The sequence below is a fragment of the Biomphalaria glabrata genome, chromosome 6, assembly GCF_947242115.1.
Source record: "Biomphalaria glabrata chromosome 6, xgBioGlab47.1, whole genome shotgun sequence".
In the NCBI taxonomy this organism is placed as follows: domain Eukaryota; kingdom Metazoa; phylum Mollusca; class Gastropoda; family Planorbidae; genus Biomphalaria; species Biomphalaria glabrata.
The window spans coordinates 20,698,337-20,726,332 of NC_074716.1; the positions used below are offsets into that span (position 1 = coordinate 20,698,337).

At 33.3% G+C, this 27,996-nt stretch overlaps 1 protein-coding gene across 2 annotated transcripts; it reads right to left on the bottom strand.

Moving 5' to 3' along the window:
- LOC106070717 (protein PAT1 homolog 1-like) lies at positions 1-27,894 on the bottom strand. 2 transcript variants are annotated; one of them, XM_013230675.2, is made up of 20 exons: positions 27,754-27,894; positions 22,415-22,520; positions 21,669-21,808; positions 21,348-21,434; positions 20,971-21,045; positions 17,046-17,171; positions 16,509-16,754; positions 15,256-15,358; positions 14,934-15,044; positions 14,680-14,788; positions 13,879-14,046; positions 12,807-12,951; positions 11,056-11,173; positions 10,513-10,679; positions 5,872-5,939; positions 4,962-5,109; positions 4,759-4,833; positions 2,625-2,762; positions 2,153-2,250; positions 1-1,523 (listed from the first exon to the last, which is right to left on the bottom strand). In XM_013230675.2, exons 1-20 carry the CDS (start codon positions 27,787-27,789, stop codon positions 1,316-1,318), a joined length of 2,472 nt encoding a protein of 823 aa, XP_013086129.2. In that variant the 5' UTR covers positions 27,790-27,894; the 3' UTR covers positions 1-1,315. The 2 variants fall into 2 exon arrangements, with proteins under 2 accessions (XP_013086129.2, XP_013086130.2); XM_013230676.2 differs by lacking the exon at positions 20,971-21,045.
- Between the last annotated feature and the right edge of the window lie 102 nt (positions 27,895-27,996).

Genomic DNA, 27,996 nt, shown 5'->3' on the forward strand with positions numbered 1-27,996 from the left:
TAAATGGTAACAACTCTAATTTATTTCAAGACTTTCATAGTTCATACACATTGGACAGAATTCATTGAACATAATTGTACACATAGGTTCTGTCCCACAGAAATTTATATTAGTATAAAAGACTTTGAATTTCCAAACAAAGTGACAGTGAATGCAATGCAGTCACTACATCCACTACATGCCCTTCCACACACACACACACACTTGATCCAAGAAAATAAGAACAAAGTAATTTAATATATACAAGATCAGGTGAGTCATTGACTGACATTATTGTCTAGGTCTACAACAGATGATCTGATTGGGAAATAGAAACAAACAATTCATCCTGAAAATCATTCCCAAAGCAATTCTATTTCCTCTAAAGACACAGATGTTTCTTTGCACAAGTCTCAACTTCATGAAGTCTACAAGTCTCTAATCATAATTGTTTAGAGTTTACAAAATAACAGAAACTAGGATTAAAAAAAAAAATTAATAAAAAAAGTTTACAAGGAAAATTGCCCTTGACTTTTAAATTGATATAAAAAAGTTACAATAAATATTCAGAAATGTATTTGAAATGTGACAACTTGTCCACTGATGTATCTAGTTACAATGACTGTAAAATTATTATTTTTTTGTTTTGTTTATTTGCATAGATGTACACAGTGAACTTCAGATCTTTTGTTTCAGTTTCAATTTGGTGAGTTTTGACATGATCCTCAGTCAGACATTAAAAGTTAACAGGAACAAACACAAAAGTTTGATTGAATGTGATGAAACAAGAAAGCTTAGAGAGTAGACACTATCTCTATCAAACCAATGAGCTTAGAGAGTAGACACTATCTCAATCAAACCAATGAGCTTAGAGAGTAGACACTATCTCTATCAAACCAATGAGCTTAGAGAGTAGACACTATCTCTATCAAACCAATGAGCTTAGAGAGTAGACACTATCTCTATCAAACCAATGAGTAACACGTTTTTATTGTGAACCAAAGTAGGGGGGTGGGGGAGGCGGGGAACCTTATTCTTATCATTCATAATGTTATCTTTAAAATCTATCATCTTGAAAACAGGAACCTGCAACCAAAATGGTAACTTTGGAAGCTTTTGATACTTGAACATTTTGTATCAATGGCTTCATAGAAACAATGCATCCTTATTTAAAGAAAAAAATAGAATTCAATGTTAATTCATGTTGAAATTCATCTGCATCAATTCATCAAATGAAATTGTACATGACAAATAGAAAATTAGTGTCTGGAAAACACATGACAAAAACTTGCAGTTTTATTTTTACAAAAACTAAAACAATTAAAAAAAAAAGGCACTAACTGCCTTCATCATATTTTTCAATGGTGGTCTTTGGGCGGGGCTTTGAAAAATGTGCCAATTTGTCTTCCACAGAGCCAATCAACTTATTGTTTATAAATCTGTCTACATGATCTCCAATTTGTGGCTGATGTGTATCTGGCCATGCAAGTTCCTCTTTAGGTACACTTTCCAAACTCATAACAAATTCTTCTATGAACTGAGTCCTACAAAGAAAAAAAAAAAGTCAATTGAAAGAATGCATGGAAAACATTTCTCTACTTTGTCCATAATATAACAGTAAAACATAAAGGATAACAATACTCAGTTCTGCTACAAAATACTCATGGTTTTATACAAGACACCGATAGCAAAGACAAACAGACACAAACACTCTTTTGTTCCCCTGGCAATCAAATCATTAAATAAGAACAATCTGGTATAAACTTTGTCACATGTAAATTATGAGTGAGTCTGGTGTGAATGTACACTTTGGTTTCTTATAGTTATAATGTTTTTTGTTTGGTGTAATGCACAAATTGTAAGACAAATTTCCTTACGGATAATAAAGATTATTATTATTATTATTATTATTATTATTCTGTAAAGCTTATCTATCAAATCTCTATCAATGAAAAAAAGCTCATCATATTCTCTATCAATGAATCTGTTTTAAGTCAATAAACAGTAATGTAACTAGTTGAATATCAATAAGCATTTGTTTAAAGTATATCATATTTTTAAGTAATATGACTTGCCTACTGTTTACTTATAGACAGGACTTTGCACAAGCTCTTAGGGATAACTAATATATTATTTCCTTGTAATCTATGTAGATTTAGAAGTGAATCTTTACCATTGAGTCTTGAACTGGTTATCTATATCCACAGGTGATGTATTCCTAAAGTAATCCTCTCCAGCCTTGATCAGACAACATAACAAAGAAATACCAAACTGGGAAAACAGGGAGAATGAATAGAATGAATGATCAATTCAGCAGCAACAATTTTAAATAAAACAAAAGATTTCAAATACAATAGTTGCTGACTGTGACAGCTAATGATATTAGTTGGGAAAATTAAAGGCAATTGGTTTATGTGCTGGCTACATGATGCCCTCATCCCAAGGACTGCATGCCCTGACTTCACAGGTTTTCACTAGGTACTCTAAAATGTGAACCCTGCCATTATTGAAAGACCACTGTAAGATTGTTTGACCTAATACTGACAGAGTCAACTTATTAAGATTGTTGACCTAATACTGACAGTCAACTAATTAAGATTGTTTGACCTAATACTGACAGAGTCAACTAATTAAAATTGACTTACTGAGTTGTGCAGCAGAAGTGAAAGACCTTCTATATTCTGTTGTGGATGCTTCTGTAGTATTGCAGCATAATGAACCAAAACTTCTAAATCACATTGTGCAATATGGCGAGAGAGTGGAGGTAACAAAACCTGCAAGCCCTGTTGACAAAAACACAAATCAATAATTGAATAAAAAGTGCTAACATACAACAAGCTACATATCAGCACAGTGCACCTATCAAAAGCTTTTATACTATAACATTTAGGATACTGCAAGTCACAAATGCTCTTTTCAGACAGAAAAAAAAAATGTATGGGTCACTAATGTAGAAATTGTAGAAATAAAAAAACAAAACTTCAAGAAATATTACACACTGTAAAGTTGAGCGTGGTTATCTGCCAAGGATTGAACTATTTTCTTTACTACGACTTAGATTCTACTGATACTTTCAGCACATTAGGCAGCAAGTTGTCTCCATAGAAATTAAGTAAAAATTTTTTTTAAATAGGACAAGCTTTATTATAGAAGAAAATCAATTATCCATAATTTGTTGAGTAATTCATGATTATTGAGAGCACTTTTTAGAATCATATTGCAATCAGACTAACCAGCTATGGTTGTGATGATTCAAAGTATTCAATGAATAATGAAATAAAAGTTATTGTCACACTTGACTGGGTGCAGAAAACAGGTTAAAATAAGTAAAAAAGAGACAAAAAAAAGATGAAGTTGAAAGTTTGATCAAACAAAACAAACAATATGTGTGATGCTATTGAAATGAAAAATGTTTCTTTTTAAATTGACTAAGATCTCATTTTTATTGTTTCCAATCTTTTTGGACTTTCTTCCAAATAAATAAATACAATTCCTACTGTATTAGCAAAGACTAATATATTACCTTTTTAAAATTAGTCAAGGATACATTAATTAGGGTAATTTAAAGTTGATATGATTGTCAATGTACTGCTGTGACTTTTCACTAAGCATTTATTACAATTATAATTAATTTGAGGTTTTGAAATGTAAATAATAATAGATAGTTGGCATGTTGACAATACAATTATAACATTTTATTTGTTATCTTATCAATATATTTGGATAGTTTATTAAAATGATACAGTAGCATAATGTAAAAAAATGTCCAATTTAAAAAGCAATAACTAATAGCAGTTATATTTACTACTAGTTAACCGGCAGCGTAGCATACGCCGCTATTTGCCATAGGCCACTGCAACCTATGCGACCGCAGTGGGCCCCGCACTTTCATAGGACCCGCGCTAATTCAAGGATTAATTATCAAATTAAACCATTTTATAACTTAAAACAGATTTCTCGCGCCCTCTTGTCAATTTAGCAGGAGCTTCTGGAAATCTCCCAAAATTGCAAAATATACGAAAAAGTCCTTAAAATATACGGAAATATATAGACAAAATCCAACGCGCGATAAATAAAAACGACATTATGCATAAGCTGTAGTTATGTAATCTGGTGAAAGAAGCTTCGTGCGCCTCAAACTAATGAAGAATTACTTGAGGCCTTCAATTTTGAAAGACATTGAAACATTTGGTAATTCAAGCTATTGAGCGTGATCTATGTAGGAAACAGAATTATTATGATATACTGTATGACTTTGCTACACGCAAGGCTCGTAAAGTAATTGTGTACGTAGTAAAGAATGAATAAAATGCATAGACGAATTTATTTTCTAATATAAACTCTTAAATTTCACTTATTGTCCGCTTTCCTACCCAAACTTGGCCCTGCGAAATCCATTTCGCATAGGTCCCCACAATGCTTAGTGACGGGTGAATATACATTGTAGATTACTTGTTCTCTTCTTGGTCACAATGGTTAAGTCCGGCGCTGCTATTTAGTGTTTGTAAAATGTTTTACGTTTTTGTATGTTCCTTCAGAGTTGAAGATAGTTTACTTCTTAGTCCAAACCTCCCGCAGGACGAAGGGGGATGGGAGCAGGCAGGGTTTGACAATCCAGCGCGCAGCCATCCGTAGCGACGTGTGAATACCCACTTGTTCTCCCCCCCTGTTGTTTTCTTGGTGGGGTGACTATGCGCAGAAATAAGAGAGTGATCTTTTCTTTACTTCTTGCTCGTCCAAACTGTTGAGCGAAGAAGATATATATATATATTAGCTTACCTCTTCTTCCTGGTCTTTTTTAATCAAGACTGGTAAATGTGATAGCAGTACAGTAACAATAGATAACCACTGGACCTGTTAATGAGGACAAGAACAGGTTGAAACTATAATAAAAGCCTTAAGTAAAAATCACTCCTAGCCTCCTAGTTAAATGAGTGGAATGAGCAAAGAAGAATGGGTAGCAACTAAAAGAAAGAACTCACCTTATTTAACAGAGGCATTAATCTGGCTAAAAGTTTACGGCCTTTTCTTACAGTTAGTGTTGGTACAAAATTTTTATAGGTCTGGTCTTGCATAAAGTAATCATAAACAATTTGTATTTTCTCTATACGTTCCTCAAATAAGGGCATCCTAAATATAACAAAAAAATTAAATTATTTTCTAACACAAGGTATACAAATGTAAAATTGGCAAATCTTCAGACATTAGAATTAACCAATGATATAGCTTTTATGTCTAACAGTATTTGTTCCATCATTCAAGCAAAGCACTGAAAAAGGGATTTAAGGTAGTGGTGCACAGTTTCCCAAAGTCACATTCACTTGTTAAGATTATAAATGAGAAATATTTTAGTCTAGTCTAATCTGTGTGGTATCTAGTGTCAACATTTTTGAGAGTTGTGTTGTTCACACTATCAATTAAGACTTTTGTATCTCAAAGTTACCTAACATCTGCAAGTTTGGAGGTACCATACAGAGGAAACGCAGTGTTTAAAACATTTGGCTTAGAGTTTAATGACTTAAATATGTTCAACAAAGCACTGTAAACCATAAATAATTACTGATCAAATGACTAAAAAACTGATGATCAATGAAACTTAATATCTTGCCTCAATTTCCAATTATAATCTCCCAAAAAGACTTTTCTAGACAATTATGTTATTCTTAATTCTTCCTTAGAACTTTCTCTTTGTGAGCCACTATTTGTTACATAATTATACCTTCAATGACTTCCAGACTCTTCCAATGAACCAGAACATGCATAACTTGTCTCATCACATGACCAGGCTCCACTACACACTTGGTAGCCAAAATGTGCAGTGAAGCATGACAACTATTTGGAAAAAATTACTTTGACAAAAAAACAAAACAAAACAACCTTTACTTTACAAACCTGTTCTCATTGGGCAGAGCAAGTACTTTTTTCTCTATGTCATCAATATCCAAAATCACATTGAAACCCTGCAAACAGAGAAAAAAGATTTCAAATCACATTATGGACATTTAAATAAAAAAAATAAATAAAAAAAAAACAACTAAGGCTTCCATGACAGGGCATCTTAATTTAAAGGTACAGAGTGGGCCTACATTACCTGATTGTTTTTTTATTGACATTTTGATTGCCTAAGAATTGCTGACACTTAGAATATACAATTATTTAGAACATAATACACAAAGCAATATAATACTTTGTGGATTTATCAACCAGTATTAAACAAATTAAGTTTGGTACTGTTCACAAAAGCGTATATATAACAAACAAGACTAATATATCAAAACTTCATTATATAAAAATATAATATACATTTTATAAATGTATATAAATTTTGTATATAACAAATATGGAATGCATAAATTACAAACTGTATGACTCAATGGTATGTACATAGGTCTTGACTTTGACAAAGTTATGCAAGCAATGGCAAATGATTGTGACTTATTAACCCTATTATTATGTTTTTCTATGAAGGTAGTCACTTCACTTCTACTAGTATCAAAATATTAGCACTAAGCACACTGGAACCTTTAGAGAGAAAGCATCAGAACTGGTTAGATGATAACAGTACTGAGATACAAGAACTATTTGATGTAAAGCATAAGCCCTATAAATTGCATTTGAACAACCCAAAAACCTAGCCCATCAAAGTTATATTTATCAACATCTGCAAAAATGTACAAAAACAGCCGAATGCAAGATACCTTGCTCAGCAAGAAAGTGGAAACAATGTAGGAATCCACTGACAAGCACAACCTTGAAGAACATCGTCCATGCCATAAATGAGGTCTATGACATGAAAAACATCTTCCATGCCATAAATGTGGTCTATGAGCCCTTGGCATGACATGAAGAACATCTTCCATGCCATAAATGAGATCTATGACATGAAGAACATCGTCCATGCCATAAATGAGGTCTATGACATGAAGAACATCTTCCATGCCATAAATGTGGTCTATGACATGAAGAACATCTTCCATGCCATAAATGTGGTCTATGACATGAAGAACATCTTCCATGCCATAAATGTGGTCTATGACATGAAGAACATCTTCCATGCCATAAATGTGGTCTATGAGCCCTTAGCATGACATGAAGAACATCTTCCATGCCATAAATGAGGTCTATGACATGAAGAACATCTTCCATGCCATAAATGAGGTCTATGACATGAAGAAAATCTTCCATGCCATAAATGAGGTCTATGAGCCCTTAGCATGACATGAAGAACATCTTCCATGCCATAAATGAGGTCTATGACATGAAGAACATCTTCCATGCCATAAATGTGGTCTATGAGCCCTTAGCATGACATGAACATCTTCCATGCCATAAATGTGATCTATGAGCCCTTAGCATGACATGAAGAACATCTTCCATGCCATAAATGTGGTCTATGAGCCCTTAGCATGACATGAAGAACATCTTCCATGCCATAAATGTGGCCTATGACATGAAGAACATCTTCAATGCCATAAATGAGGTCTATGAGCCCTTAGCATGACATGAAGAACATCTTCCATGCCATAAATGTGGTCTATGAGCCCTTAGCATGACATGAAGAACATCTTCCATGCCATAAATGTGGTCTATGAGCCCTTAGCATGACATGAAGAACATCTTCCATGCCATAAATGTGGTCTATGAGCCCTTAGCATGACATGAAGAACATCTTCCATGCCATAAATGAGATCTATGAGCCCTTAGCATGACATGAAGAAAATCTTCCATGCCATAAATGAGATCTATGAGCCCTTAGCATGACATGAAGAAAATCTTCCATGCCATAAATGAGATCTATGACATGAAGAACATCGTCCATGCCATAAATGAGGTCTATGACATGAAGAAAATCTTTCATGCCATAAATGAGGTCTATGAGCCCTTAGCATGACATGAAGAACATCTTCAATGCCATAAATGAGATCTATGAGCCCTTAGCATGACATGAAGATCATCTTCAATGCCATAAATGAGGTCTATGAGCCCTTAGCATGACATGAAGAAAATCTTCCATGCCATAAATGAGGTCTATGACATGAAGAACATCGTCCATGCTATAAATGAGGTCTATGAGCCCTTAGCATGACATGAAGAACATCGTCCATGCCATAAATGAGGTCTATGAGCCCTTAGCATGACATGAAGAACATCGTCCATGCCATAAATGAGGTCTATGACATGAAGAACATCGTCCATGCCATAAATGAGGTCTATGAGCCCTTAGCATGACATGAAGAACATCGTCCATGCCATAAATGAGGTCTATGACATGAAGAACATCTTCAATGCCATAAATGAGGTCTATGACATGAAGAACATCGTCCATGCCATAAATGAGGTCTATGAGCCCTTAGCATGACATGAAGAACATCTTCAATGCCATAAATGAGGTCTATGAGCCCTTGGCATGACATGAAGAACATCTTCAATGCCATAAATGAGGTCTATGAGCCCTTGGCATGACATGAAGAACATCTTCAATGCCATAAATGAGGTCTATGAGCCCTTGGCATGACATGAAGAACATCTTCCAAGCCATAAATGAGGTCTATGAGTCCACAAATTCAGGCTCATTCCCCCTACTAAATACTAATGAGACAAAACTATTGACAGATAAGGAAGAAATCTTGAAACACTAGACCAAGCATTTTTAAAAAGGTTCTCAATACACTCTCCATTATAAATGATGTGACCATAAACAGGCTATAGCAAGTACCAATAAATGAGAAAATGGATGACCCTCTATGCTAAAGGAAATTGATCTTGCCATTCAACGGCTTGCAAGTGGAAAAGCCGCAGGAGCTAACTCTATTCCTGCAGAGATCTACAAAAAAGGTGGATGAGCCCTGATTGAAAGACTTTATGAGCTGTTCTTACCACAAGTCAATACCACAAGAATTAAAAGATACCACAATCGTCCATCTTTACAAGCGATAAGGAAACCGTCATATCTGCGACAACCACAGAGGAAATCTCTTCTCCCTATTGCTGGGAATATCCTTGCATGTATCCTACTAAATCAGCTCATCTAGAATTTGGACTACTATCAGAAAGCCAATGCAGCTTCAGAAAGGAATGTGGAACCATTGACATTATCTTTGCAGCAAGGCAGTTCCAAAAAAAAAAAATGTTGACCTAACAAAAGCAGAGAACCATCAGAACTCTTTACAGTATCAAATGGGTAAAAACAAAGTTGTGTCTTAGCATTCACACAGTTCAGTACCATGTTCTCCTCTATGCTGACATTATCTTAGTCCAAATAGACATAGAATTGAAATAAATATATGTTAGAGATTTGACAGTGGCCTATTCAAACCGAGGCGACTCAAAGCAAAATAAAAAACAAAATCAGCAACAATCACGGACCTGCTATTTGCTGACTGTGCTCTTAATGCCTGCTCTGAAATCGATCTGCAGGGCATTGTCAATGGCTTTTCAAGAGCATGTTCAGACTTCGAACTCACTATAAACATAAAAAAAAAGACAGGAAGTCTTACATTTGCCTGCTCCAGGTAAAGCCTACTCTGATCCAAGCATTAAGATAAATGGACAGGAAATAAATACAGTGGACAGATTCATCTACCTTGGCAGCACACTCTCCCGAAACGAAAACATGAATAATGAAATTGACTTCCCTATTGCCAAAGCCAGGGCATACTTTATAGTAGTCTGTCTTAAAATGTTTGGAATAGATGAGAAATTACCACAAGTACAAAGATAGGGGTCTATCGAGCTGTCAACCTCCCAAAATTGCTCTATGCCTCAGAATATACAGAAGACATGCAAAAAAAAACAACAACTGAATATTTTCACATGATATGTCTCAGAAAAATGCTGAATGTTAATTGGCAAGAAAAAAATACCTGATACTGAAGTCCTTCAAAGAGCGGGCCTGGAAAACACCCAGTCTCAGCTGATATGGGCACATCAGCAGAATGGAAGACTCCCACATCCCTAAACTACTCCTTCATCCCGAATTAAAGAAAGGGAAGCGCTCACAATGTGGACATAGAAAATGCTTTAGGGACACTCTTAGAGCTTTTCTGGGAGAAGGAAGCACAAGATACTTATCATGGCATCGGACTGAAAATGGGCTCACAAATTGCAAAGACATGAGAACAGCGCTGCAAGAAGAAATGTGTCAAAGAAAAAAATTAAGGCCAATGACATTAGCTCCAGCTGAAATAACCAGTGTGCAGACTAACATTTCGGGCTCTCATGGGTCTCACCAGCCACAAGAGGAGGCACAAAACCCCAGTGCAAAGCCTTCAACACCTGGATGACAAAAGTGGTCAAACCACAATGGATGAACTATATATACTAATATCAAAATGACCCTGAAAATCATCATTAGCTTCAAAATAGATCTCAATCCAATAATCAATTGAAAGGTCTATACAAGATTTTAAAAAAGTGTGACAAAGAAAGCAGCTCTAATAATATGGTAAATTATGCACTTCTAAGTCTAAGATCAATAATTATTCTGTGCTATGCATGTTTACTGAAGGAGAAGCATTTATGATAGTATCCAACCTTTTCAATATCCATCAACAACTGTCTGTAGCGCCGCAACTCTTTACTAACACTTTTGGGAGTAGTCTCTTCATTTGTGGGAGAAACAGTGCGGCAAATATCTATTATTTGTCTAGGGTTATGTACACTGGCAGCAGTAAGCCGTCCCAACGAACCTTCAAATTGAGCTGTTGAATCAAATATAATCTATTGTAAGTCAAAACAAATAAAAAGAATGATGAAATCATTGGTTGTAAGACTCATGGGAATCAATTTCAATCCAACAAGAAACACACTAGGAGGATCACTCATTCTTATTTAGTTACTGTGTGGACATAGTCTCAAACACACAATAATGTGGGGAAAAGTCCAATTAACAACAACAAAAAAAATGAACTGATCAAGTTTCATTAATGACTGCTTGATAGCATCATTCACAAGGATTTTGACAACAGCTGATCCAATAAACTATTTATGTCATCTAACTTATCTCCTCATAGGCAATTATTGGCTTTTAGAATGGATGACTATACTGCACTATGATACTAGCACACTGAAACCAACCTGGTGTGTAAGTTCTGGGTTCAATCTTCACCATGTTAGGGATCAAAAGTTCCAGCTCATTATTCTGTTTGTCACCTTGTTTCTCTCGATCTGCCAGCTTTTTCTTCATAGTGTAGTACTAGGAAAATGAGAATCAAAATAAGAATTTGCATTTCTTCAGATTCACTTTTTGATCTAGTTTAGTTTTTCTGTCAGCATCCTAAATTTTTTTGTTCATTCAAAAATTGTATCACTAATGGAAGAACTAAATGTTTTTGTTCATTCGGAAGTTGTATCACTAATGGAAGAACTAAATGTTTTTGTTCATTCGAAAGTTGTTTCACTAATGGAAGAACTAAATGTTTTTGTTCATTCAAAAGTTGTATCACTAATGGAAGAACTAAATGTTTTTGTTCATTCGGAAGTTGTATCACTAATGGAAGAACTAAATGTTTTTGTTCATTCGAAAGTTGTTTCACTAATGGAAGAACTAAATGTTTTTGTTCATTCAAAAGTTGTATCACTAATGGAAGAACTAAATTTTTTTGTTCATTCAAAAGTTGTATCACTAATGGAAGAACTAAATGTTTTTGTTCATTCAAAAGTTGTACCACTAATGGAAGAACTGAATGTTTTTGTTCATTCAAAAGTTGTATCACTGATGGAAGAACTAAATGTTTTTGTTCATTCAAAAGTTGTACCACTAATGGAAGAACTGAATGTTTTTGTTCATTCAAAAGTTGTATCACTGATGGAAGAACTAAATGTTTTTGTTCATTCAAAAGTTGTATCACTAATGGAAGAACTGAATGTTTTTGTTCATTCAAAAGTTGTATCACTAATGGAAGAACTAAATGTTTTTGTTCATTCAAAAGTTGTATCACTAATGGAAGAACTAAATGTTTTTGTTCATTCAAAAGTTGTACCACTAATGGAAGAACTGAATGTTTTTGTTCATTCAAAAATTGTATCACTAATGGAAGAACTAAATGTTTTTGTTCATTCAAAAATTGTATCACTAATGGAAGAACTAAATGTTTTTGTTCATTCAAAAGTTGTACCACTAATGGAAGAACTGAATGTTTTTGTTCATTCAAAAATTGTATCACTAATGGAAGAACTAAATGTTTTTGTTCATTCAAAAGTTGTATCACTAATGGAAGAACTGAATGTTTTTGTTCATTCAAAAGTTGTATCACTAATGGAAGAACTAAATGTTTTTGTTCATTCAAAAGTTGTATCACTAATGGAAGAACTAAATGTTTTTGTTCATTCAAAAGTTGTACCACTAATGGAAGAACTGAATGTTTTTGTTCATTCAAAAATTGTATCACTAATGGAAGAACTAAATGTTTTTGTTCATTCAAAAATTGTATCACTAATGGAAGAACTAAATGTTTTTGTTCATTCAAAAGTTGTACCACTAATGGAAGAACTGAATGTTTTTGTTCATTCAAAAATTGTATCACTAATGGAAGAACTAAATGTTTTTGTTCATTCAAAAGTTGTATCACTAATGGAAGAACTCAATGTTTTTGTTCATTCAAAAGTTGTATCACTAATGGAAGAACTGAATGTTTTTGTTCATTCAATAGTTGTATCACTAATGGAAGAACTGAAACTTCTTGACTTTTCTAAAAAAAAAAAGGGCTGACAAGGAAGAACTTAGAGGAAAAAAAAAAGGTAAATTAGTTTTGTTTCAAAACAGTTTATAGCTGAACATAATAGTGGGCCCTTAATTAGTTCCAAAGCAACATACATAGCACACTTACTGTATAGTAATAATCATCTAAATAGGGGTTGTCTGTTTGAAGCTGTATTAGTTGAATCTTTATGATCCAATCTTTCTCTTTCTTGGTCATCAAGCCAGCATATTCATCTTCCATATCTTTATCTTGATAGTCCTGTGTATGATGTCTACAAACAAAAGATTTATACAATGATCAATAAAGAAATTGTTTCAGATTCATAGAGAACTTTAAATACAATGGTTCATTAGATATAGCTGATTAAGGTGTAGACTATAGGCACCTTATGAAACTGTCAATCGTACCCTCTTTAAATGCTCCTATTTAATTCACCTTAGACAGACCCTATTTCCACAACAACATACTGTATGGCAAGCTATTTTTTTTTTGGCACAGACTGCAAAAGAGCTTACAGCTCAGCAGCAAAATGCTGGTAGAGGAAGAATGTTGCTGATACCTGTGCTTATCTACACTAAGGTTTTTTTTTGTTCATTAGGACTTAAAAACAACCTCTAATGAAACCCCCACCCAACATTTTGTGGCGCATGAATTTAAGTATCTCTTAAGAATGTAACACCTTTGCTTTGCTCCTTCATGGAACAGTCTAAAATGCATGCTCCTTTACACAATTTAGTCTTTCCCACTGACAATGACACTAGTGAAGAAGAAGCAATTATACAAATGTGTACTAGCACATGCAATAAGAAATTTGCCTTTATTTGTGTCCTACTGAGTGATAGTGATGTTTTTTTGTATTTGTAAGTTATGGTTCAGTGTTTTATCTATTACATATTGCTATTTTACTTTTTAAGTCTTCTGTCTTGGAATGTGTCTAAGTTAAGAGATTTAACTAATGGTATTACTCAAGTCAAGATATTTGTATCAAATTAAAAGGAATTGAATAGAGAACTTTAATAGGAGTAAAATAGAATTAGATTCAAGTTTACTCTAACAAAAGTCAAGAAACAAAGGTAAGATAAAAAAACAAGATCTGATAGAGAGGCTTTTCAGTTTTCTGGATAGTCACTTTGCTGCGGATGAGTTAATGGTAATCAGAAATATAGACACAAAACACAAGAACTAAGACCTAATGTACCTGTTAAAATGACCATGCTGACCAGGTCCTCTGTGAACATTATAATCCTGATGCTCTCTTCCATGCTGGTTGCTGTAAACACCTGATCCTCTGAAGTCTACATGATTTCCATCCCAATGGTGCCCTGGGTATTGCTGTTGGTGCTGATAAGGAAGTGGAGGTTTTTGTCTAAACAATGTAAAAGCAATGCATTAAGACATGTTCAGCTTGAACTTTTTCAGACAAAAAGAAATTGGTTTAAATTTAAAAGAGGTACAAAAACTGAGTACTAAAAGTACAACAAATGTATGGTGACTTGATCTGGCTCAAATTTACAATTAATGCAGATTCAATTTGAAGATGTTAAGACAGTATCCATATTATGCCATCAGTATCAAAGGAAAATTTTAAAAAAATATTTGCAGATTTTATAGCTGCTTCTTTTTAATATATTGAGGCTATCAGGACTATGGAAAATGTTTTGTTTTAGATTTTAAAAAAATTAAGATCACAAATTTCTTTTGAGTGTATAACAAATTCACAGATCATTAGCAACCATTTTTCTTTTTTTACAAATGTAGACATAATTAAAATGAGCCAATTAAAATTGTAGTGATGTCCACTCTATAAAAAAAAAATAAAAAAAATATGGTACTGCATTGTGCAGTGGCTAACTATATTTATAACAAAATATTATTTCCCAAGTTCAACTATTTATATACTTATAGCAATGTTTCCATTAGAGCTCTATCTGAAAAATTGAGCATGACATTATAAATATCATCATAATCTTGAAATATGCCTCAATAATGCTGCACCTACCTAGGTAATATATAAGCAGCAGTTGGGCTTCCAAATGGAGAATTGGGGATGGGTGGAAGTCCTGCAGGTGGTGGAGGTCTCGACAATGCATTTCCAAACAGGCAATTAGCTAAATGGTAACAAAAATTGCTCTTAAGATATTAAACACATTTTGTCATTACTTGCTCTTTGGAATGAAATCTACTTCTAATGTTATATGAATTAAAAGTTAATTGAACTTCCTAATTGATCTTCAAAGTTCTGTATCCACATACCCATTAACACAGGTGGAAAAGGTGGCAATAGACTTGGAGATATCATTGGTAATGGAGGCATAAAGTGTGTGGATGATGGAGAAGGGGATCGGCCTATTACAACAGGAGATTCTGAAAACAAGTCATTAAGAGACATAAATATTAAACAAGAGAACAAGTAAAAAAATATTTTTTTTTAAAGAAATTATTGGACCTAAATTTCTTATGATATACAGTAATAAAGGCATCAATTATGTATACCATATCAATGATATTTACCTACATTTATTGAAATCATCATACTATTCTTTTTATGAACATTCTCCCCCTTTATTCTTCTTACCATGAAAACCTTGTAATGCCATTGGAGGAGATCTTATTATATTGATAGGTGAACTTCCTCCATTAGCAAGTTTTGCTCCTATCTGACCCATCATAGGTGTATCCTGAAGGGAAAAAAAATTCATTTCAGCTTTAACGTTAGTATTTTGGGTTTGGCATGACAATCTGCAGTCTATTTGTCATGATCTTATTTAAAAAGGAGGGGGGATGGGCAGACGCAGCACAGGCGTTTATAATAAGAATAAAAATGTGACAATGATTATTCAATAACATATTTTTTTTACACTAATGATTTTTTTCGGCCAGAAGAATTGGGATGTTTATTATAATTAAAATGATATTTTTATAAAAGACTAGCATTCCACTGTACACAGCTGACTGTTTAGGCTGGAACATCCTTCCCTCTTTTGAACTTTCAATAAGCGGGTTGCATTTCACTAATATCTGATACACTGAACACTGAGTTGGAATAGCCAACTCTCTTTCCTTCTATTTCTCTCTGGAACCTCCTTTTATTTTTTACATCCTGAGCATTGTTATGTTCTCTACCAGACTTTTCATTTGAAGTGGAATGATCTTTTTTAGAATGTTCCCCCCACTTATATACTTTTCAGCCATAAATTCTAGTATCACTTTAACTTATGCCTTTTAGGGAAATAATGAACAATAAAATACAAAGGTTTAATAGAAAGCTTTGGGCTTTTTGCAAACTGGCTTTCAGGCTGTAATATATTAAAACCATTTCTTAGCAAGCACGTAAGATGTGAAAGGAACCTGTATGCAAAATTTCATGCGAATATGTATGGCAGTGGCTGAGATCTCTTGATACATACATATATGAATCAGTCAGTCAAAGGTATTTTAGGAATATATATGATTAGAGGGCCCAGAAACAAAAAACATCATGTAGAAATATTTAGTCCATCTTTAAATTTACAATTGTTCCCATAAAATGTTCTACATACGTCTAGTGAAAATACAATATTAGATATATGACTAAAATGTTTATCTTGCTAATCCACATCTTAGCAAATGAATAAATAAGTAGTGTACAAAGTGGCCTACTAATACAATTAGTTTAGAAACAATAGTAAAGGGTACTTTTTTTCCTCTAAATATAATTAAGTACTATGCTTTGTTCAAGATATAAAAGTACATTTTTGAAGTGCAATTACAGAGCATATAAAAAAAAAACAACTTAATTGTATTAAAAAGATGTTAAGATACAATTCCATATATACTTCTTAACACTACCTGTTTTCGGAAAGCCACAGATGTACCAACAGGAGGAATCTGTACAGGCAGCGAGTATGGTTTCTGATCTGTATGTATTGGAGACTCTCCCCTTAGCTGACGCTCCAGTTCTTCGGAGGTCAGCACTCGAGGTTTATGATGCTCACGAGCAAGCATGCTGTTTTCTATTTCGGCTAAAGTTTGAGCTTCAGATGGTAAAGGCAAATTTGGTATTTGGACTGGAGTAGAACTGGAGTCACTGAAAACCTAATGAGCAAATAGAATGGTTGAATAACTCCAAGGGAAGGAAACAACATCGATGGTTTGAAACACTTAATTTTTTTTTGGTTTTGAAATCTTTTTTTTTTTAAAGAAAAAATTGAGCAAATCTCATACAAACATATTTCACTTTGATTTAGATTAGTTTGTCCTTTTCACTCTTGTTTTTAATGTTCACATAGCCTCTTGAGCCTACATTATGTTGGTTAACAGCACTACATAAATTTAAATATTATTATTATTATTGGTGCAACTATAAGAAGACTATTTAAACCTTACCCCTGGAAAGTCTCTAAAAGCAGCTTGTTTAGCAGAAGCAAATAAGGCCTGCAGAGCATTATTGACTGGCTTTTGAAAGTGATTGTCTGCAGATGGCGATCCCCATATGTTTTTTCCTGGAGAATGCTTAAAATTAAAAAAAAAGAAAAGTAAAATTTTAAAAAGTTGTGAGAGAAGCATGAGCAAGCTTGTTCAATCTCAATTGGATTACAAACAAATTGATTCTACTCAACAAAACTTACTACTAGTAGGATTTGAAAACAGCTAAAACTACAGAAGGAAAATAAAAATCAAATACATGTAAAATAGCAAACAAAGAAATTTTTAACAGAAATGTGTAACTTTCATCAATATCTTTTCCCATATTCTCTTATAAAGCTAAATTTATATTCCAGCTGAAAATCAAAAATGAAGGAATAGTATTTTATGACTTCTTTCGACTGAGGATTCACAAAAACCAGGTAAAAATGTCACCATGGAATGTCCCATTTAAAAAAAATTAATTTCTAAATTATATTAAGATGATGTTGTTATGCTTTTAGACAAGATTAGTTTCTCTACACTGACAACTTAGTGGTTGAGTTAAAAAAACACAACTTAAAAAAAAAAAAAAAAAAAAAGAATGAATCTAAATTCAACCTAAGTTGCAGGTTCTAGGAACAAGGGTTATATGTCAGACTACTGTGTGTTAGTCAGTTTCTAGATGAAGTCACAGGCTTGGAAATGTGCTTACACATGGGATCATAAAGACAAAGCCTTTTAAAAACTAGATAAATCATGTGAGAAATAATAAAGCCCAAAGCATGACTTTTTTTTAAATACAAGATCACAGTTACTGATTAGACAGCCAATTGAAACAGTAAAGCAAATCATCTGGACATTGTGGACTTGTATGTTAGACAAGATATAATAAAATAAAAATCTGCTGGTTTCACAAATTAGTGTATGTAATGAATAACCACATATGCTTATTCAAATACATTTAGGTAAAGCCAATGACATTTTTTTCCAATCAGCACAGACAAGAAATAGTTAGTTACTTTGCAAAGCTTGTATTAATTCTATGATATCACCAAGAGCTATTAACTCCACTATACTAGATGATGGTTTGCATTCTATTGTAATCTAAAGAGTGATAACGCTGTAGTGCAGTGTTATTAACACTATTGTATTCCAGTATTATTATCTCTAGCTGCACCATTCTATGGACTCTGTAAACCACACTTTTATGAACTGCATAAATTCTATTAACTCTATTGTGGTCCAGTTTTATTAACTGTGTAATTCTATTAACTCAATTATAGTCCACAGTTTTATTAACAGCAAAATTCTATTAACTCTATTGTAACCCACACAATCTGTCAGAAAATAAGGAATAAAAAAAAACTTGACAAAAGATTAGACACAAATTATTCCACTGCCCAAGACAATGCAAAAACAATAGAACGATATGTCTGATGAATCACCCAATTCTCAACAGACTCAAGAGAAAAACTGAGGAGGTCCTTTCCGAAGAACATGTAGGCTTCAGAGCAGGTAGAAGCACTGTGAACTAATAGTTAACATTGGACTGTTTAATGAAAAATGCTTTCAACACCAAAAGAAATTGGTACACAACTTCATAGACTTCTAAAATGCTTTTGACTGGGTTCAGCATGTGGCAAGTGATGAGAGTTTGAAATAGATAAAAACATTATTGATGTTATCAAAGCCCAATATCAAAATGTGAATAGCTCAGTACTTCTGACCAAACAAATTGGAGAAAGTTTTAGGACATCCATAGAGCAGCAGGGATGCATTCTCTCCCAAGCTCTTTTTAACTTATTTCTGGAGCATATTAAGATGGAAACTCCTAAAAGGATTTTCTCTGAGCTTGACCATAAATGGGCAGCTTATTTCCAATTTCAGGCTTGCATATGATCTAGATATCATTGGAAAAAATGCAGACCAGGTAAAAGATCTTGCTTTAAAACTGGATACTGCAGCTGTTGGCATGGAAAGTAGTGCTGAAAAGAGTCAAATACTTGCTAGGAATGGAGATAGTATGAGTATGAGTTGTTGCAAACTGTTGAATGGCCAAACATTATAAGAAGTCACCTTATTGAAATACCTGAAGAGTAATTTCAGCTAGTCTGTAAAATTAAAAGTGTGTTTTTCGCTAGTGGTCTATGTACTCCTCTATGTTTGTGAAAATAGGACACTGAATGAATATTTCAAGCCTTTGAGAGTAAATGCTACAGAAAAATGCTGGGTATCAGATAGCAGGAAAAGAAGACAAATGAGTTGTACTTTTACAAGTCAAAACTCTGGCTGGCAAAATAAAGGAACTCCTCAATACCACGAAGACACGAAAGCTGAGCTAGTTTGGTCGTATTGTAAGACATGGCTCACTATCAAAAATCTTCTTCAAGGTACAGTGGAGGGAGCACGAAGAAAGGGTTGTTCAAAGAAAAACTGGCTGGATAACGTAAAAGAATGGGCTGGCCTTTCTCTTGATATCCTGCTAAGAACAGCTGCTGAACTGAAAAGTGGAGGAAATAGGTTATGCAAACTATCACAGTACCCCTAGTATGAAAGTCAAAGGACACATGATGATGATGAACCCACTTTTACTAACTTTAGCTGCACAATTCTATTAGCTCTACAGTAATACACAGTTTAATTAACCCTATTAACTCTATGGTACAACACAGTTTTATTAACTCTAGCTGCATGGTACTACACAGTTTTATTAACTATAGCTACACTATTCTATTACCTCTATGGTACAACACAGTTTTATTAACTCTAGCTACACTATTCTATTACCTCTATGGTACAACACAGTTTTATTAACTCTAGCTACACTATTCTATTACCTCTATGGTACAACACAGTTTTATTAACTCTAGCTACACTATTCTATTACCTCTATGGTACAACACAGTTTTATTACCTCTATGGTACAACACAGTTCTATTAACTATAGCTACACTATTCTATTACCTCTATGGTACAACACAGTTTTATTAACTCTAGCTACACTATTCTATTAACTCTATGGTACAACACAGTTCTATTAACTATAGCTACACTATTCTATTACCTCTATGGTACAACACAGTTTTATTAACTCTAGCTACACTATTCTATTAACTCTATGGTACAACACAGTTCTATTAACTATAGCTACACTATTCTATTACCTCTATGGTACAACACAGTTTTATTAACTCTAGCTACACTATTCTATTACCTCTATGGTACTACACAGTTTTATTAACTATAGCTACACTATTCTATTACCTCTATGGTACAACACAGTTTTATTAACTCTAGCTACACTATTCTATTACCTCTATGGTACAACACAGTTTTATTAACTCTAGCTACACTATTCTATTACCTCTATGGTACAACACAGTTCTATTAACTCTAGCTACACTATTCTATTAACTCTATGCTACTACACAGTTTTATTAACTCTAGCTGCACTTTTCTATTAGCTCTACAGTAATACACAGTTTAATAAACCCTATTAACTCTATGCTACTACACAGTTTTATTAACTCTAGCTACACTATTCTATTAACTATATGATACAACACAGTTTTATTAACTCAAGCTGCACTATTCTATTAACTCTATGGTACTACACAGTTTTATTAGCTCTAGCTTCACTATTCTATTAATACACAGTTTAATTACCCCTATTAACTCTATGGTACAACACAGTTTTATTAACTCTAGCTGCTTGGTACTACACAGTTTCATTCTATATCTCTAGCTGCACTATTCTAATAAATCTATGGTACTTAAAGTTGTATTAACTCTAACTGCACTATTATTTTAACTCAATGGTACTACACAGTTCTGTTAACTCTAATGATATTACATAATGCTATTATTTCCCACACAATGGTCAAGTTTAACTATAAGCACACACCAGCGTCTCCAAATCCATATATCCAGGAGGTGAATTAGGACCAAACAGTTTATCCAGATGAGATTTTCTCATGACCTAGAAGTAACAATAAAAATGTTAAAAAACAAAAACAAATTCATTAGTATAGAAGAAGTAATAAAAATGTTATAGAATAAATCATTAGTATAACCAAATCATAACATCTGAATATCAGAAAGTCAATTCTTGCAAATGAAATATAAATCTCATGCATAAACATTTTTATTTCACTTGTCAATGAACTTCAAGCAGGTAAGTGTAATGAACTCAAACAATTAGTTGTATAAACTAAAATGTTTTGTTTGGGTGTGTGTGTTTTGAAACATGCCAACAAAAAAAAATAAGCCGCCTATTTTTACCCCTGGGATTGGCTGTCCATTTACATCAAACCCTTTGCTATCTACATCATCTACCATGAGCCGACTGATAGATTGCTCCAGCTCTTCCTAAAAGAAAGAGAAAATAATAAATATATAACTTACATCATAAAAATGATTTTCTAAATAAAAATAAAAACATACATTCTCACCTGATAAAAGAAAAAAAAAACTATACTATAGATCTTTTTAAGCACCTAAAAGTCTGGGTGCTGTATGATGAAATAAACTAACTAGCTACTGGTAATAGAATATTTGTTTCATATGTAGATTATGAAGTAATTTGCTATTGATGTCTCATACTTCCTGAGTTGCAGTAGAATAGCCTCTATCCATGGTGATAAAACCAGAGTCTTTAGTAAGTTCTCCATGATGATCAGGAATAAAGGAGTCCTCCAACTCTTCTGTTCGTTTGTGAGTGTCTTCCCAATCAAACTCTCCAACTTCAGAAAAAATTCAATAATTATTATTATAATATTACAAGCATTGACATTTATTAATTTTAACACTTTTTTAAATAAAAAAACAACAACAAACAAGATTAGGACCTAAAATTCAATGTTACCTACATCATTTGATGGCAGGTGCAAATGTTTCACAGATTATTTTGACAAATATATTTAAATAATCACAAATATATATATATTATTTCAGCATATCTGTTTTTTTTTCTAGTTAGGTCAAGAAACTAATGCATTAAATTTTGTTTAGGGTCAGTAGTTTCAATCTATTCACCCTATTCTAAACAAAATAATGCAGATAAAAAATAGTCCAAAGCAAAACACTAAAAACTTTTTGTTACTGTTAATAATGTGAAAATTTAAAAAGATTGCAAGCAATTAGCCAGTCTCCAAATTTGATTTAACAGGCATTTCCAGACTTAATTTTTTTTATGTCATGTATATATAAATTTCCAGGGATTCAAAGACATGTGGGAACCTTGCTTTATTTACAATAAATTTAATATTTTAGATAAAATACATTTTAGTATAACCTCCAGATTTTCAATTTCTAACACTTGTAATTGATTAAAGAAAAACAAATATTACCATCTCCCAAGTCTCCAAATGTTTCATCATTTAAAATATCAAAATCTTCCTCCTCTTCTGGTGCTTGAATGAGTTCATTTTCTTCACCTTTTCCTGCTCCAAGAGCCTGTCGAGTTTGAATTTTGTTTATTTTCATTTTGTATAAACATACTAATTCATTAAACAAATATAAAACTTGTTTTATAGTAGAGCCTACCATGTACAGCAAGAATAATATCTTTAAATCAACAGCTTCTAAACAAGTAGAGACAAAAGCACCTCTTTCTATGTTTAAAGCGTCTTTCCACTAACCATTTTTCAAAGGCCATGATTTTCAAGGCTCATTCAGTTTATCAGAAAACAATAATATCACTAAACCAAAAACTAGGTGAGTTAAATCTAATGGCATGTCTATCGTCTAACACTCAAACTCGTGATCAGATGTAGAGATCTGGATTCTAAATCATTGTGTGGATTTTTAGATCTAGAAATCTGCACTCGTTCAAGATATCTTAGTTGTTTACTTGTTGAATATGAACCTAGATATTATTTAACATGGAGGCAAGGGCATATTAATGAGCAGAGGTAATCATTTATCAATAGATAAAGATGTATTATTTGCAGTATTAAGTAGATTCTATATTAATTATAAAGGCGGGTAGAAATTTCCTTACTGTACCCAAGCTGCACGTTGTAGAAGGTAACATGGCAGCGAATTGGCAAAAGTTTCACAAGAGCTGGCGAAACTATGAGTTAACCACAAAATTGGTGGAAGAATCAGAGGAGGTCAGAGTGGCCACTTTTCTAACAATAATAGGAACAAAAGCGATGGACGTATATGAAGGTCTTGAAATTGAGATAGGAAAAGAAAGAAAGATGAAAGAAATATTGAACAAAATTTGAATGTTTTTGCATTGGAAAAAACAAATGAAACTTATGAGTGCCATGTTTTCAATAATCGTGAACAGCAAGAAGGCGAGGACATCGAAAAGTACATTTCAAATTTGAGAAGAAAAGCAAAAACTTGTAGGTTTGAAGATAGCTTAATTAGAGACAGAATAGTTCTCAGAGTTATGCACGAATGTCTCAAAATGAAATTATTACTAGATAGTAATCTAACATTGCAGAGACAATTGCAGAGCCTATGCTGTCAGTAAACAGATAAGACGAATACAAGCCACCCTCGAATCATTGAGAAAGTAGCAACACCATCAACAGGGTTTCTGCACCAAAGTCAATATGAAATTCAAGGAGTTTTCCAGGAGAAACTTTAAAATTCCAGGACATAAAATTCAAAGTCATAGTTGATTATTATTATTATTAATCTTCGGAATCTTTTAATCTAGTAACAACTTGACTGTCATCCCAAAACCTCAAACAAACATTTTTCTTTTCAAAGATTTATTAAAGAACATTACAAATGATTGCTATTCCATTTTTTTTTTAAATAAGAAACATTCTTAGATTTGGCTTTTCTGTGGTGGAAATGTAGGCTACATTTTTAGTTCCTATGTCAGTATGTGTATATAGGCCTAATGTTTCATTGTTTTATTAACTGTGCTTAAATCCTCCTCATAAACAGAGCCTGTAACATACAGGCCTATTTGTGTGTTTAGTTGGCATTTGCTTACTAAATAATGGCTTTTGGATTTATTTTTTGGGGGGCCGGGGGGGGGGGGGGGGGGGGGGTATTAGACCTATTAGCGTTTTTTTTTCCCAAGCACAATTTCTTTTTCAACTTTCACAACTGTGTGCGAAATATTTTCCTTAAATCTACAGTAGATCTAGAGTCTAGATCTAAGTCACAAAATTCGTGGACTTTTCACAGCTGTGAGTGAATTATCTTCACTAGATTCTGATGATGTAGTGTAAAATTTAGAGTCTAGATCTAAATTTAAGACACTAAAATTCGCGACTTTTCACGGCTGTGTGAGAATTATCTTCACCTATCTACTGTAAATTTAGACTCTAGATCTAAGTCACTAAATTCGCGGATTTTTCGCGGCTGTGTGACAATTATCTTCCTTGAAACTACCGTAAATCAAGACTTTAGATCTAAGTCACAAAATTTTTTGGACTTTTCACGAATGTGTGACAATTATCTTCTCTTAATCTACTGTAAATCTAGACTCTAGATCTAAGTCACTAAAATTCGCGGACTTTTCACAGCTATGTGAGAATTATCTTCACCTAATCTACCGTAAATCGAGACTCTAGATCTAATTTAAGTCACTAAAATTTGCAAGTTTTTCTAGGCTTCACTACATTCAAGAGCTAGTGATTTAGCGTAAATCTAGAATCTAGCGTATTTCTAGAATAATCTAGACATTAGATGTATCGAGATCATTAAATTGACTAAAATTCATGAAATTTTCAAGTTAGGTGTGAATTATCTTCACTAGATCTAAATCTAGATACTATTTCTAGCTAGAGTCTAGATGATTTACGCAAAAACATTCTGTTACAACAAGAATTTAGGTGAGGGAGGGCCCTTCAGAAAAATAATCATTATAATGCCAGGTGAAAGGCCCTTGCTTTTAGCCAAGGCCATCTTCAATCACGAGAACACGATTCACAAGTGGGTGAAAGGCGGCGTAGACGCGTCACTGGTCAGCTTATTGACACAGCCAGCCCGTAAAAATTTATGGAACGTAGTTTGGATGAAATCAACGTGCTCAGTGAAAAAGCGATCCGATAACAATACTAATCTATAGATTAGATCTATCTATTGTCAAGGAGCAGTATACACATTCTGCGCAAACTCGGAAATGCTCATTCCGAATCTATTTCCGCCGCGACGGCACATCCGCAGCAACGGTGCCAATTTTTTTAATACCTTTTTTTTTTTTTCGATCGGCGAAATTCCAGGAGATTCAAGGAGATATTTTAAAATTCCAGGAGATTTCCAGGACTTTTTTATTTTTTCTGAAATTCCAGGAGGCCACGGACACCCTGCACCAAAGACAAACGTATGGAAAGGAAAATGCAGGTACTGTGGAAGGATTCATGAATACATTAAAGAAGAAGTGCCCTGAATGAGATAAAATGTGCCTAATGGAGACATCCTTTTGCCTCAATGAGCCAAAATGAAATTCAGCAGGTGTCAGAGAAAATGTCTGATGACATCCAGTCCAGTCAGACACAATAGATGGAGTCATGATGATCTAAAACAAATGGTTCATGCAAAATGAAAAAGGATGACAGCAGATATGACAATTAATGGTAATCGTGTAAGGTTTCAAATGGACAGTGGAACTGATGTAAATACCATACATGGAGATGTGGAAGAATCCAGTTCCAAGTAAATCAGAGAAAATATATTTTCATTATTTGAGGTGACAATGGTGCAGTGTACCAAAGAAACTGAGTGCATATTAAACCAAACAGATAAACAACAACAAGATGCATAATTTCCTGATACTGATGACAACCCACGGGACAATAGAACTCAATAAAAAAAACATTAGCCATAGCCTGCCATAGGTCATTACAAGCTAACTTTAGAAGCGACAATCAACAAACTACTTAATCATTCCCTGCGACCAATGGATCAGTTGAAGACTGAAAGGATTCAATGACTAAAGCTTATTTTTCACAGACAATCCACAAGATTCAATGACTGTTTCTTTATGAACTCTTGAACATTGATTTTTAAATGTGATGTTTCATTGAAGAGTGTATAAGTGTATGTTTTATTTTTATGCTATCCACTGAAATGGGTTTTTTTTTTAAGAAAAGGGGATATTGATATTATTCCCAAAGGCAAAGGTATACTCACTCACTCAACAACTCAAGTCAAGATAATAAAGTCATTAAAGTGGTTGTTTTCCCCCAAAACACTAACTGTGTGACTAACTAAACTAAAGGTAGTCAGAAGTTGAGTAGAGTCTAGTCCTCTAGAGTCTAAGACACAGCGACAGTCTGGAGACTACCTAAATAAGTCAGATGTACTAGAGTCTAGATCTAGAATCATATTCTAATTCTAGATCTACTTTCTATTCTAGACTTATAGTAAAGTGCGAAGCTCGATCGCCCCGATTTGTGTAGATGTTCAATCAGTTCACTTTTTATTGCTAAAACTTTTTTCTTTGAATGTTTACCAAATTATTACTATATATTACTACTGCACATGCACCTTTTTTCTTCACTTCCGACACATATCATTTTCTTTTCCTTGTAAAGGCTAAGTTCACGATTAACTCAAACTCCAGAAGTGAGGAATTATTTTTTTTTTACCTCCCGGTAGTGAAGGAAATGGGTCATGGGCTTATGGCTATTTTTAAGTCTGATGGCTCATCAGCTCAAAGAGACTATTAGATTTGAAGTTGTGGAGCGTGGGAAAGGTGGCAATGGATGGTGTTCTTGCGTTGGAGTAAAAAGAAAAAAAAAGATTAAAATATGTTTTAGATATATTTTCTTTGATCTGCGCGAGCCTTCCATCAGCCCGATCGAGCTTACTAACTAGGGGAGAAATCCAATCAAGGAAAAGTACGCTTGGCAATACCCACCCTACACCTCTTTAACCTCAAATTTATTTTTAGCTAAGCCTAGAGATACATTAAATCGGATCTGTTTTTATAGACAACTGGACGAGGAATTTAGAAATACCATCAGTTTTTTCAAAGGTCAGACCATTACGGTGCTATAAAAATCCAAATGTAAAAATGGCTGCCTGCAGGCTTAATGCGATTCAACTTCACACTTTACTCTAGGATTAGTCTAGATTCTAGATTAGAATGGACCTCATTCATCAATCATAAACAACATTTTAGTGGCTAAAAAGTAAATGTTGTTTGTTTACGACTGGTGAATGAGGTCCATTTTCAAATTCAAAGAAATGCTGGATCTATCTCAATTTAATTTTAATAAATAATTATCTCTAAATACTCTAATATAATTATATAATTATAACCAATGTGTGTAATTTTTAATACTAAAATAGTCTAAAACTAAATTAATAATACTAGGTATAAATCTAGATATCTAGTATACTAGGCTATGTTATTATTATTATGTATGTAATTGTTACTATACATTAAAATTGGTTAATTTAAAATTATTTATTATTTAATATTTTTTATTATAATATATTAATATTATTATATATAATATATTATTTTATATATCTCTAAGACGTCTAAGTTTAAGTCAGTCTAAGTCCTAAGTCTAGGCTAAGTCTAAGAATTTAGATTATTATATTATTATATAGAGTGTAGACTAGTGTAGAGCATCTACTCTAGGAGTCACTAATGGATCTAAGAAATCTAGCTACTTTACTAGATCTAGACTAATATGAAGGGCGAGTTTCTGCTTGAGTTCTTCTTTGAGCTTTCAAAGGTTAAAAACTCAGGAAAACTTACAGAAAAAAATCTGTGCTCATCTTGTGATAACGCCATATTTACGCCATTTGTGTTGTGTAGTGAACTAATAATAGCCTCGGAACAAAATTTCAGAAAAATATAACTTGTAAATTAGATTTATACAACCTTCATTAATATAACGAAAATTAAAATAAAATATTTTCTTTATAAATTATATTTAATAACTTTAATAAAGTAAAACATTAAATATTTTAAGAGCTTAGATTCGAGACTAAATTTAAC

Excerpts from the sequence above, each read along its gene's own strand:
- LOC106070717 (XM_013230675.2), bottom strand. The coding sequence starts at position 27,789 with ATGGCGTTATCACAAGATGAGCACAGATTTTTTTCT. Across the intron at positions 21,809-22,414 it reads ATTTGGAGACTTGGGAGATG|TTGGAGAGTTTGATTGGGAA; the intron begins GTAATATTTGTT and ends TTTTTTCTGAAG. Across the intron at positions 1,524-2,152 it reads AACCAGTTCAAGACTCAATG|GACTCAGTTCATAGAAGAAT; the intron begins GTAAAGATTCAC and ends TTTTCTTTGTAG.